General features: G+C 42.3%; 1 protein-coding gene across 4 annotated transcripts; it reads left to right on the plus strand.

Moving 5' to 3' along the window:
• The first annotated feature begins 4,441 nt into the window (after positions 1 to 4,441).
• On the plus strand, positions 4,442 to 12,400 carry LOC133129319 (ornithine decarboxylase 1-like). 4 transcript variants are annotated; one of them, XR_009708807.1, is made up of 10 exons: positions 4,442 to 4,508; positions 5,964 to 6,108; positions 6,521 to 6,694; positions 7,335 to 7,507; positions 8,589 to 8,805; positions 9,234 to 9,320; positions 9,582 to 9,741; positions 10,173 to 10,288; positions 10,473 to 10,674; positions 12,063 to 12,194. XR_009708807.1 is itself a non-coding variant. In XM_061243314.1 (10 exons), the coding sequence occupies exons 2-10, from the start codon at positions 6,007 to 6,009 to the stop codon at positions 12,205 to 12,207; spliced, it is 1,389 nt and encodes a 462-aa protein (XP_061099298.1). In that variant the 5' UTR covers positions 4,442 to 4,508; positions 5,964 to 6,006; the 3' UTR covers positions 12,208 to 12,399. The 4 variants fall into 4 exon arrangements, 2 of the variants coding, with proteins under 2 accessions (XP_061099298.1, XP_061099315.1); XR_009708808.1 differs by lacking the exon at positions 12,063 to 12,194 and adding an exon at positions 10,953 to 11,019; XM_061243314.1 differs by having other exon boundaries at positions 10,460 to 10,674; positions 12,063 to 12,399.
• The last annotated feature ends 1,764 nt before the right edge of the window (positions 12,401 to 14,164 follow it).

Genomic DNA, 14,164 nt, shown 5'->3' on the forward strand with positions numbered 1-14,164 from the left:
CTTATTTGGGCTGTTTAAACACTTAATGAACGGGCATGTAACTTCATCGGCCAAACCAGGTTTTCATCACCCTTGAATTAGCTTCAATGATTCAGCAGCAATCAAGCTTTCTTTTTAAGCGAGCTTTGTGAAATACCTCCCCCCTGGTCTCTGTTAAATACCCATGATCTAGTCTTAGCTCAGAAATAAAAGCATTTATCAAAAGAAAATAGTGATCAGTGATCTGATGTTAAATATATATGATACTGAGTTTTGTGAGGTAATAGTTAGTTCTTTTTACACAACACATCTAAGTTTAATGTTTATTAATTCGCTGAATTTAGTCATTTGTATGCCCTTTTTGATCCTCTGGTATGGGTCTGTGATAGGTCTCTTTCTTTCAGCGGTTGGGAAAATTGTTGTTTGACTGGTGTGTGAAAATATTAGGATTGTTGTGACCAATCCGATCCCTATAGGAAAATGGCTGTTTCCAGCAAGGGAATTGTTAACTATCCATGGCTACATGGATATTTGGATTGATGAATAGATGGATTCACAGATGGATAGATGAATGATATTTGGATGGATAAACATCTAGATAGAAGAATATTTGTGTGGATGGATGACTAGATGGATTGATGGATGGATAATAGAAGTTTAGATGGGTGGATAGATATTTGAATGGTTGGATGCTTTCAACCGGGGTGACATAGGCTCCGGATGTAAGAGCAGTCGTCTGGCAGTCGGTATGGCATAGTTGTTGGTGCGATCCCGCCTGGGTGTGTCAAAGTGTCCCTGAGCAAGACACTTAACCCCCAAATGCTCCTGACGAGCTGGTCGGTGCCTTGCATGGCAGCCAATTACCATTGGTGTGTAAGTGGGTGAATGAGAAGCATCAATTGTGCAGCGCTTTGGATAAAGGCGCTATATAAAATGCCAACCATTTACTTCAGGTTGTGTGTATGCGCAAAGCCTGGATTTCTCCTCAAAGGCTCAAAAATACTGCAATCAAAGATGGGTTTTCCTCACATGAGGTCTGTAAGGACACATGCCAAAACAATTTTCAAGCACAGAGCTTTCGGCTACCTCTATCAGCAACATTGGGGTGCTCGTGGAAATCTGCCAGAACACTTTTGATGAGCGCCCATTTGCACGCTATCAAAAATATAACCATATTTTTTTCTATAACCATGGAAAAAAGAGGCACAAACTAACCAAAATCCTTCTGGTGACAACATCCTATTCTGTTTTTCAACAGCATGTTTGGTGTTAACAGGTAGAAAATGTTTTGGGGGTCACTTTGTTCACAAAGCAACATTTAAAAAAACATCATAAAACATCATAAAAAACACAGATAAGAATCAGATGACTTGATATGCTCTCATTTTATGCATGTACACAGGAAGAGAATGCAGTTGAACTTTTGATAGTTTTTGATAGGGATGCATTTGCTAGCTACAAAAATATGTGGCCTGATTATACCCATGGAAAGAAGAGCCACAAACTCACCAAAATCCTTTATAAAGCAACATTTACCAGCTAACACAAAAAACAAAATCCCGCAGATGACATGTTATGTAGCCAAAAAAGGCATGAATGCTGTCGGGACAACAGTTTTTGATAAGATCAAGATATGCACACATGGAAAAACAAACAAAACAAAACAAAACAAAACCAAATGCTGTTGTTGTCACAATGTTTGATAAGGGGGCATTTGCAAGGAAAAAAGAGCCACAACCTAACGAGAACCAATCAAGGAAACCAAACAGAACAAATAACACAACATTTTCAACCATTAAAGTAAATTTGGTTGTTTGTGACTAGTGAATGCTGACAAGCTGGCTGGCCTCTAAATAATGCAGGACTCCGTGTTATTTTTACTCTAAATTTGAAATTAATTAAGACATGCTGGTTATGAAAGCCAAGATATTGTTCCACAAGATGAAAACTTTAAACCAAAGTCTTTACATAAACGATTCATGTGAAATTTGCCTTCACGACTTATGACTGATCATGATAGAACAGGTCACATATGTTAATGAGTTTATGGATTCTGTAAGCCTCCATTTTGGCAACCCTGGGTGAGTTACAAGAGGGCCCCCCTGTGGGCATACTTATGGATGCATGGCAAACAAAAATAACAACGATAATTTAACCCCTGTGATGCAGGGCTGGGGGTGGCCACTGCTCATGTGGTGAACAGACAGAAGAACTCAAAGGGGAGGGTAGGCTTAAAGCCTCTTATTTGTCAAAAATGGAACAAGAGTTAATAAAACGAAATGAGGCAAAAACTGGCAACCCAAACAGAAGAACTCTTTCAAACACTTTCCCAAAAGGCAGCAGTCCATACCACTCCAATTCTCTAAACCCAAAACCTCTCTCCACTGAAAAAGTAACGAGGTAATTGGCCACAACTACAGTGATTACAATCAATCACAGCTGTGGCCACACCTGTCTATAGGGCCGGTGCTGCCAACTGGTGGACAGCACCTTAATTGACCACATTCCCTCCCTAGCTTTGAGCGATAATTAATCATTATGAAGGGGAAGCCATGCAAGGCACCAACAGCTCATCAGGACCATTTAGGGGTGAGGTGTCTTGCTCAGGAACATTTCAACACACCCAGGGCGGGGGATCGAACCGGCAACCAACCCACTGTCAGACGACCACTCTTACCGCCTGAGCCAATGTCGCCAAAGTCTCACAAGCCCAGGGCTTCGTTCCATTCCATGTTTAACGGCGCAATATTCAATCATTGTGGTAACAGGAGATACAGTTTGGAAGCGTTAAAACTCACAATTCTATCCATATGACCTATTTTAAGATGCCATTGCTTTAGCGACAACAGTTCCTTATTTTGTAACATGTGGGTGGCAAAACAAATGTGGGGGGATCTCACATTTTGGAAATCCATATACTACACAAAATAAGGTAATGTCAGTGTTCTTTCAATGGCAAGTGTCCAGCTGACCAAATTCATTATAATGTAATTCAGAAAATCTGGAAAACTTGGAGAAACGTTCATAGAATGTCCATTGTTTACTTAGAAGTTCTCTGGAGGAATTATCATTGTTGTTGTTTTTATGTTGCATACTTCTACAAAAGTACTTGTACATATAAATGCTATTACCTACGTTTTGTATTGGCTCTCTGGAGCAAGAAGAGCCCACGTACAAAGACCAGTATGGGTAATCCTGTTGTCCAGTAAATGTGTGATCCCCATCCGTCAGGAAAAAATACAGGACACCTTCAGCTGAACCTACAACCAGCTAGCAGTACGGTGTTGAAGTAACGGTTGAGAAGTATTTTAGCATTGTCAATACGTACACTGAGAGTGGTACACTTCGGCAAAAACTGTTCTTGAGATTTTAAAGCCAAAACATTTTACAACAAATTTGTGACAAAGGACCTCAATGAATATATTAGTATACAAGATGTTATCATTGTGATTATTGTACTGATTTTGTACAATCTTCTCGACCTGGGAGGGAGAGGTAGGGGGAGGGTGACAGGTGGGGCAGAAGTTATTTTTTTCAGAATTAAAGGTGTTGTATAATGTAATGAGCAAAATACAGTATTTTATATTTATATACTTCATAAGACCCATAATATAATTTAGTTTCCATGTCTCCTACATGGAAAAAAATACAGAATGCTCATTTTTGGCGACATTGTCATCAAATTTTAAAGGGGAAAGTGTTTTGGCTATGGCTCCGAGCGTGCCAGGCACTGCCACAATAATCTGGATCCACTCAAAAATGGAAAATCATAAAAAGAAAAACATCTTCCACTTCCAATGTGTATGAGATTTAACTTTGATTTAGTAATACTTAAAAATTTACAAGAGTAATTCTGACTCGTGGAAAACAAACCCCAAAGGGTTACCTTTCAGAAGACAAGAACAGTTCAAGAACAGTAGTCATTTAATTTTGGGTATGTCATTTTCAAGAAAAGGGGTGATACTTAAGGAGTTAAAAACACAATTGTCATTTTGACGGTTCTTAAAAAAATCATTCGGCAAAATATTTTTTGCTGAGACCTGACATTACCCGTGGAGAAAACATCTCTAACTCTAACACACCAACTATCGAAATATGTGAGCTGACTGGAAATGAAAACCACATTCATTCATTCATTTCATAGATACAATTGTACAACAGAATACTTATATTACAAAGGGAAATTATAAAACTGTCTACTCAATGTTCGTAGCTCAAAGTATTATACAATGCATGTTTGCCAACAAGTAGCCTTTCTATTGCATGCAACACACCTCAGTACTTTTCTTCTTCTTAAACAGTGACAGAATAGTTCCAAAGAGGAGGAGACAAGTGAAGGAAAGGAGGTCACTTGTTTTTGTGTATACCAACCATATCAAGATATCACTGACACTGCAATTTGTATAGAACGATTCCCTGCCTATAAATACAGGTAGCCTACTACCTCAATGCCACTCCCAGCCGGGAACAGTACCATAGTTACAGTTACAAGCTCGGCTGGTCAGGGCATTGTGAATGGTGTTTATAAGGTGAGTGATTTTTCATGCTTTATTTCAATTGATTAACAGCATAAGCTTCTGCTTAAAGGCAAGAACACAGGTTATGGAAAGCCATCAATGGCCAAAAAAAAAGGGTTTCACCACAGTTATTTTTGCCCAGTGACATCACTTCAGAATAATTTCAAATATTGTATTTGGGAAACCTATGAGTCAACATTGATTTTTAAAATGGGTTGCATCATGTTTAGAAGAATTTTGCACCATCTTAAGCCACATTAGAATCAGAAATAGCATGCCATTGCATGCCATGAAGAATGCATGCATATGGAAGATTCAGTGACTCAGTAATTAATTTCAGTAATTAAATACACATCACTACTGAGACTTGTGATCATTATTGTCATTGCTTTTACTGAATGATGCGCATTTATCATGCCATTAAATCACGACGCATTGCATTTCCTTGCGCTTTGTCGAACACAGACGTGTGGGGGTAGTTGAGGAAAGGAGGATTGAAAAACAATACTTGAAATAATAGAGGCAAAATGGTTTCACAGCATTGTTTGTACAAATGGGTTAGTTGTCAGTGACAAATGACTGAAAATATTTAATTATATTCTTAGAATATTATAAGCACAAGACATAGCAATTGTTGTCACAAGAGATCATCACTTTATAAACCTGAATATATAAAATCACAGCTCCTGGAATTTCTTTTTACCTTTGAGCCAAGATGATGTGATCCTTTTCACAAACCAAATAATTCAGAAAAAAATGTAGAACTGGGTTTACTTAAGTCAGGTTCGAGGCACTTAAACGTCGTGGAGGAGTTAAATTACCTTATAGACCTGGTATATCCATAAGGGTTCATTAAAACATCTGACGCCAATGCGTTTGGCAACAAAAACCTTCATCAGGGCGTGGCTTGTCTTGGCTTGCCACATGGTTCGACTTTCCCAGTTCTTTTACTACGCTCTTGGCACCATCTCTGTATTTTTCTGCTCATTACCTCATATTTCTCCTGAGCTCTTCAGCCTTTTCTTTGAGCACCTAGTGATCTGTTTTTCTCAACCAAATAATTCAAGTTTTTAGTGGAGAAACTACCCATCTTTATTAGTCCGCAAGAGCACTGCCCCTGCCCAGGCAGACTTAAAATAATAATGAGATCAGTGGTGAAAATGGAAAGATTTGCTGAGATTAAAAACATTTAAATAGTTATGTCCTCGCACGCACACACACATACAAACGTACAAAAATAATTCTGAAAATGCCTTCAAATAAAGCAGCTTAATTGAATTTTAAACCGCAAATCTATTTTGCATGAAAGAAACAACCTGTCACTCATCACAAACCTTGTCATCAAATTTCAAGTTGAAAAAAGATCATTTAAGGGGTTTTCCTCTGCTGTTAAACATAGTGGTGGGTCATTTTTGACAAGGGTTAACATATAAGCAGAGGTGTTTTCTTTTCCCCTTGTCCTTACAGATAGAAACATCTTCAAAAGAAACAAATAAAAAAACTGGCAACCATGAGCACTTTCACTCCAGAGGACTTTGGCTTCACCTTCCTGAAGGATGGGACTTCTGTCCAGGACTTAATCGATCAGAGGATCAAGGCGTTGTCTGCGTCGGTGAGAGTTTGAGCTGTCCCGGAAGGCTGCTGGTCAGGTCTTGGAAACAAGTTGTATACAGCCTTCACTAAACCCTTAAAATAGAGCAGCTTAATTGAATTGAATTACCCCCCCCCCCCCCCCCCAAAAAAAACAAAAAAAACAACAACCTGTCACTCATCACCAACTTTCATTAAATTTCAGGTTGAGAAAAGATCATTTAGGGGGTTTTCTCTGCTGTTAAACATACTGGCAGGTATGACCCTTAACACAACACAAGTGTTAAGCATTTGAAACTGCAGAAAGGGCAGATCTCTCTCCACCAGAATTCGAGATCCATGGTTTGGCGTCCGGCCTTGCTGCCGCTGCGTTGATGCCTGTCTGTTGTGTTTCGAGCTCGGTGTCCTCAACGTCCCCTTTCGCCGTTCCCTAGGATGCCAAGGATGCCTTCTACGTGGCGGACCTGGGGGAGGTAATGAGGAGGTACCTGTTGTGGGTACGTGAGATACCTCGAGTCACGCCCTTCTACGCTGTCAAGTGCAACGCAAGCCGCCCCATTGTCAGGACGCTCGCCGCTCTGGGGACAGGGTTCGACTGCGCCAGCAAGGTACTAACCCCAAGCCAGACGTGTGTCAGTGTATGCATGATTGTGTTCTCAGCAATTACCTGGGCTTTATCTGGCTAATTAGTAAATATGTAACAAAATGTCGGCTACACATATTAAACACTGATATTTGCTCCAGGTTGCTTATTCAGGACATTGTTTACATCAGGGCGGCCCAAACCTGTTCCTGGAGATCTACCGTCCTGTCGTTTTCACTTCAACCCTAACAAAGCCACACCTCATTCAACAGCTTCAGATCTCATTGAGCTACTTAGTAGGTATTAGTTGAATCAGGTGTGCCAAATTAGGGTTGAAGTGAAAACCTACAGGACGGTAGATCTCCAGGAACAGGTTTTGGCGGCCCTGGTTTACATGATACGCTATACATGGCAGTGATTTAAATGTATATATTATTCCGAGTTTAGGCAATGGGTGTTTTTCTTTTTTCTTTCAATACATATTTTTTGACCCCTGTATCAGGATACAAATGATATTGTGGGCTGAGTGTGTTCTCATGCTTGCTTATTAGTAGTGTGCTAGTTCATTCATGGAATGGACTCCAGTTCAACATTTGTTGTCCTAATCTGAACCACTCGGGATGCCCTGTGAGCCAGTTTTTTCCTTTGTCCCTCTCCGCTTTTAGTATGAGATGCATCTCATGATGTCTCTCGGGGTGGACCCCAGCAGGATCATCTATTCCAACACCATCAAGCAGCCCTCCAACCTCAAATACGCCACTGCCCATGGGATCCAGAAGATGACCTTTGACAACGAGGCCGAGCTTGTTAAGATCGCCCAATGCTGTGAAAATGCCAAGTGAGTGGTTTCTATATATTTTTGCTCTTTTCTGCTTGGCACTCCACCCAGATAACCAGCAAAAATGTAAGGGAGGGATGAGTGCTCGACCGCGGCTTCAGGAGATAAGACAGAACACCCTCCCATCGTTGGGTGCGCTCAGGTGCTTGTTATGATAGAAAAGAATGAGGAGGAAGCGCATCCAAGGTCGGTTCCTCCTTAACCAGCCTAGGAGGAACCACAGATGATAAATGTAACCTTTAGCAGTGTGTTAATTGCAAAACAAATGTTATATGACTTAAGGAGCAGATGTGGGCCCAGGAGTACAACGCGTGATGGAAAAATACTGAAACACTGCATGAAGATGATTGGCTTTCACCGTAATGTATGCATGCGACAACTTAGGATGTGTAATGGTATAAGAATAGACACCCTGTCTGCTAAAATCTAGAGTGTTTTCTCACATTGGTGTGAGGCATTCTCCATGCTTTGTTATAGGGTTAATAAAGTTTGTATTATTGAAACTCTCCTTGCTGTGAAAGAACTGGGTTCTTTTAAACGGGAAAGGTTGCTTGCAAGACCTCCCTCCTTGGAATTTCCCCCACACTGTCTAATTACTGTTGGTCCCCTAAAATTGGAGGGACACTGTATAAAAATGGATGTGGTTCCTACACGGATCACCCGATGTGGATGGTAACACCCTCAAATTAAAGGTGACCATCTGCACTTCAACACAATTTTCCTCGTTTCATTTAAAATTCAATGTGGTGGAGCGCAGAGCCAAAAGAACAGAAGCCGTGCCACTTTCAAAGTACTCACAGACTGCACTGTGTGACGGGCTGATGCTTGGATGGGTAGACTGATGGATGCATATTTAGATGGATGAGTAATAGATATTATAAATATTTGGATATACAGACATTTGGATGGAATGGATATTTGGGGTGGTGAATAGATGGATGATAAAAATTTGGTCAGATATTTGGACAGATGGATGCTTCAAATGTAAAAACGATACTCTGCAGACACTTTGAGTTTCCACATTTGTGCATCTGCTTTGGAAAAACTCACCCTTGACCTCCCACCCTTTCCTCTTCCTCAGGCTGCTCCTCCGCATTGCCGTGGATGACTCGGGTTCCATGTTGACAATGAGCAAAAAGTTTGGGGCGAAGCTGGAGAGATGCCCGGAGCTCCTGAAGCAAGCAAAGAAGCTGGGGCTGGACGTCATCGGGGTCAGCTTCCACGTGGGCAGCTACTGCATGACCCCAGTGGCCTACACGAAGGCCATCACAAATGCCCGTGACGTCTTCGACATGGCGGTGAGCACCTGGCACCGTGTGAAAAGCTCCACTCGGTTGGCAGCTACAGTTGGAAATGCCATACAATGCTGTAAATGTAACCATTTTGACAATAAACCCATCAGATCAGCGATCTCAAATTCCAGGCCTAGAAGGGCGGCTGTTCTCATCATTTCTGATCTTTCGATCAAGTTACATTTTGCAGCCACGCCCTTGTGTGGGTCTTTAGCTAATACTGTACACAACTAAAATTACTGAAGTACTGAGACACACCAGAAACCAGTAGATGTTGTAACTATCGAGGACTGGACTGGAGATTTGTCACAGCTGGTTACATGGTTATGACACTGAAGCATCTGTGGCTTGATGAGCTGTGGTCTTGTGTGTGTGGTTTGAGTCTGTATTGTGTAAAGGATGTAAAGAATCATTCATGGCTGCTTGTTTTTCAGGCAAAGATTGGCTACAAAATGACCCTTCTGGACCTTGGTGGAGGATACCCTGGGTTTAGCCTTCCCAATATTTCTCTATTTAAGGAGGTAATTTTTCTGAAACTCTGCTACTGCTGCTGGTTTCTATTATTCACCACCACACAGGGAATGGTTTTGAACTTGAATGCCAGGTGAGTGGAGTCTCTGGCCAATCAGTGACTTTGATCAGACAGTCATTTAACAATCAGGTAGAAGTGAGAACAAACATTACTGCTGCCGTTCAGGGCCAGACTTAGACAATCACCACTTTTACAAGAGTTACTCAGAGTGTTCCTTTGTTGGATCTGACCCTGATATCCCCATTCCCAGATGGCGGTTGACATAAACAAAACACTGGACAAGTACTTCCCCGTCAGCACCGGAGTCCAAATAATCAGCGAGCCGGGTCGCTTCTTCCCATCATCAGCCTACACGCTGGCTGTCAATATCATCGGTAAGAGGGTGGACATGGAGAAGTCGGCCTATGATGGTGAGTTTGCTCCGTAATTAAGCCTTATCCCCAGTCTGGCACAGTTCTGTTTCCACATAGTCTGAACACACAACATACTTCATGAGATCTGAAGTTGGGCGGCCTGTAGCGTAGTAGCGTAGTGGTTAAGGTAGATGCAGTAGTTAAGGTACATGCCTGGGACCCGCAAGGTCAGTGGTTCGATCCCCGGTGTACCCACAATAAGATCCGCACAGCTGTTGGGCCCTTGAACAAGGCCCTTAACCCTCCATTGCTCCAGGGGAGGATTGTCTCCTGCTCAGTCTTATCGACTGTAAGTCGCTCTGGATAAGAATGCCATTAATGTAATGTAATGTAATGTAATGTAATGAAGTGGAGCAAGGTCACCTGTAAGATGGCACCTGTTTCTTCTCATGCAGCTCTCAACTCCAACTCTCCTCTCACTCCCATAGGCAAAGAAGACGGGGCCAACAGTAAGACTATTAGTTACTATGTGAATGATGGCATCCACACTTCATTCGGAAGCGTCATTTTCCCCTATGCCTATGTCCTGCCAAGTACACACAAGGTACGAGCACAAAGTTTGTCATTGGTTTTGCTGCTTTTATAGTCCTGGCAACCCTGCCAATCTGCAGTGCCAGATCATTTGTGAGTGTGTCTGCATAAGTAACTATGTACTGTTGCAGTTCCAGGTTGTGTTTGAGTCCTCTTCAGTTCATGTATCCCTGTCTCACTGCAGAGAAGCAAGCCAGGTGAGCGCTTCTACCCCAGCACCATCTACGGACAGACCTGTGATGGGCACGACCAGATTGTGGAAGATTACAGCCTGCCAGAGGCACAGGAGGGTGAATGGATGTTGTTCAACCACATGGGAGCCTACACTGTCACCACCATGACCGAATTCAACGGCTTCCCAAAGCCTGAAACCCAATTTGTGATGACCCGGAAAGCATGGTATATGCCTGAGTATCTTATGTTTTCTGTCCTTTACCTGAAATTCTCCCTTATTTGTAACATTGTCAGGGACCAGAACAATAGACCCAGCAGCATGACCACAGGAGTAAGTTTAAAGTCTTTATTAACCTTGCAGCAGAGTAGACAGGCAGGGTTTATTAACCAGCAAGCCGTAGCAACAGAGATCAAGCGGTTCGTAAACGAGATTCAAACAAGGGGGTCGGTACAACGGCAAACAGATATAGCGGGGGTAATCCAAGATGTCGTCAATGTCACAGGCAAAGGGATGATAACACACGGGCAGTCCAAATAAAAACAGAATCCAGAAACAAAAACCGATAAACCAAACACGATCGAAAAACTATGGATCAACTCAATGCAGAAGGATGAATCAGAACAGAAATCTGCACAGAAATAAACACTGGTGAGTATGGTCATGACACATAACAATCTGGCTACGAAAGACAGAAACAAATGGGTTTAAATACACGCAACTAAACTCGGATCAGAACGAGACACGTGGAATCGATGACGGCAGATAGGAAGGAAGTACATATAAGGACTGGGAAGGCGGAGACATGAAACAAGACACAGATTAAATGAATGAATGAATGGAACAACCTGGAAACAGACTACGGTAAGTAAAGAGGGAATGAATACACAGAAACACGAACAACTTAGACAAAAACTGACAATGAAAACACAGAACCTGCCAAACATTTATTTTACAGGGAAGGTGGATGAAAATTGACAAAAACATGCTGGAATGCAAGGGTGCCAGCTTTTGCTGTGCGGCTGATTTCGGTCTCTTGGTCAATGATGGTGTGGTGTGTTTTTTTCAAATCTGTATTTTGTTCTGAACATCTGTGTGTCCACTGTCAGTGTATTTAGTTGACAGAGTAGAAAACTTGTCAATGCTTCACAACACAGTATATAAATTAGACTTTGGCTAAGCAACATAAAAAAGTTATTAAAATGAATCACCGAATGAAGCTATTCCTCTCTAGCCTGCTTAAAGTTCCTGCAAGAAATCATAGATTGTTTCTGGAGATCAGATCAATTCATTCAAGAAGCTGACAGCAAGGCTTCCAGCATACTTCTGAACTCCTCATTTGGGCCTCCATTCAAAAAGTGGTTTGATAATGTGGTTTGATAATGACAACATGGATTTCAACAGTGAATGAAAAAAGGTTATGAAAGGTTATCTTGGCATTCAGGTGAAATCCCTGCTCCATGTCCAGCACACTGCACATGGCCAGCAGGTGTGGGCTTGGTTAGTTCTTGATTGGTAGACCCTCTGGCTCAACCTACTAGCTGCTGGATGCCATTGTAGATACTAATCTCCATTGACCCCCGACCCCCGCCCACTCCTCCTTTCCTGTCTCCAGGCAACGCCTTCTGCAGATTGCTGCTGCTAAGGGGAACCAAGTCCTTCTTCAACAGCCCAGTCCCCATGATGAGCCGGATGCCTGCTGCCTTGTGAAACCTGGCCTCGCCCGCAAGCACAACCTTACAGGGAAGGAGGGGAAATGATTAGTTTAGGGAGGGTGAGAGGCAAGAGTGTGCATGTTGATCCTTTCCTCGATGGTGTAGGGTGTGAATTTTCTTTTTTTATGAATTGGAGCAATACTTATGACGAAATCAAAAACAAAGCATTTGATCATGATCCATTCAACACACATCTCACTATTCTCATTCCTTTTCCCAACTTCATGTTTGCCCATCGACTGTTGGTACCTTTTCCTCAAAAATAAATACAGTTACAACATTTGTAGCAAGTTGTGCTTTTATTTTCTTTTTCTTTTTTTGAAACACAGCCTTGGCACCTTCACTTGCTTCCCTTTGTTTGTTTGTGTGTGTTTCTTTTTCCTTCTCTTCCCCCGACACTTTTCTGAACAGTAGATTAGCATCAATATTGTTCTTTCCAGGCCGATACTGGACTTGGAAATCATATTGAGCTCGGCTGTGGTAAGCACACATGTGAAGAAATTATTATCCGTACGTACAGTAAATTGGGTGCCGTATATGGTAATCATGGAATTTGTCCACGACAGCCCCCTTGAGTGACAGAAACTCTAGCTGATGGATTCCGTAGTTTTGACAAACTCAACTTCCTGCTGGAAAATGCCACTGGCCTCAACTCTTCAGGATATTCCTGGTAGAGGACAGCACTGAGTCCTGTCAAGCTTGCATCAACATTAAGGACATCTACCCAACATGAAGGACATTTCCCCATTCTGATGGTTGATGTGAATGTTAACTGAAGCTCCTGACCCGTACCTACATGACTGTATGTATTGCACTGCTGCCACTCAATTTGCTGATTAGATAATCACGGCAATAAGTAGGTGTAAAAAGTAAAAAATGTTCCTAATAAAGTGCTTGGTGTGTGTAGCTTGCTGGGATCCACAAATGGCAATACTGGAGCGCGGGTAAGGCCGTGTATGATCCAGTCGGAATGAGTCAGTACAGGATGCCTCCCACCTCTCGCCGAAGGGCTCTGACTCCTTCAGGTAGGTTTTGGCTTTTCCTCGACTGCTCAACTTCTTTTGACGTTGGGTGGGGGCACAACCCTCGGCCAGCTCTGTCAGGGGGTGAACAATTGAAGTGTAAATTGGTGATGAATCTGCAGTAATGTCCACAGGAACCCTAAAAATTATCGCAGGGGGGCGAAGCCACATAGAGACAGCAGGCTCCATGGCGGGATCAGGGGCGACAGCTTCAGCTGACACTGTGCCCATCATACTTCAGCTTTTGGTTGGTGAAAGCTGACGTTCGTCAAGGGAGATTTTCAACTCTGCCTCCTTTAGTCGATTCAACTCTCCTCGTGCTCTTCCAATGTCTTTCCATTCCAAAAAAAAAAAAAACATTACAATTGTTTGAATCGCTAAATAAATTAAATACTATAAAATAAAAACGGAAAACCCCTCTGGGACTTTGTTACACCTACTTATTCATACGATTATCTAATCAGCCAATTGGGTGGCAGCAGTGCTATGGTAAATGGTTGCGCTGTACAATTGATGCGCTGTACAAAAAAGGCGCTGTACAATTGATGCTTCTCATTCACCCGTTCATACACACACTCACACTCACACTCACACACCGACACACCGACACACCAACAGCAATGGGCTGCCATGCAAGGCACCAACCAGCTCATCAGGAACATTTGGGGGTTAGGTGGTTTGCTCAGGGACACTTCGACACAGCCTGGGCGGGGGATCGAACTAGCAACCCTCCGACTTCCAGACGACTGCTCTTACCGCCTGAGCCATGTCACCCCATACAATGCATACAATCATTTTGATACAGGTCATAAGCTTTGAGTAATGCTCACATCAACCATCAGACTGGGGAAAAATGTGATCTGTGAATAAGTAGGTGTAATAAAGTAAAAATGTTCCAAATAAAGTGCTTGGTGAGTGTATTTACTATTGGTAGCCGTAATACAAACTTAATGGCGAAGATGGTCAGAATGATAATTACA

Source organism: Conger conger, chromosome 1 (assembly GCF_963514075.1).
Source record: "Conger conger chromosome 1, fConCon1.1, whole genome shotgun sequence".
Lineage (NCBI taxonomy): Eukaryota > Metazoa > Chordata > Actinopteri > Anguilliformes > Congridae > Conger > Conger conger.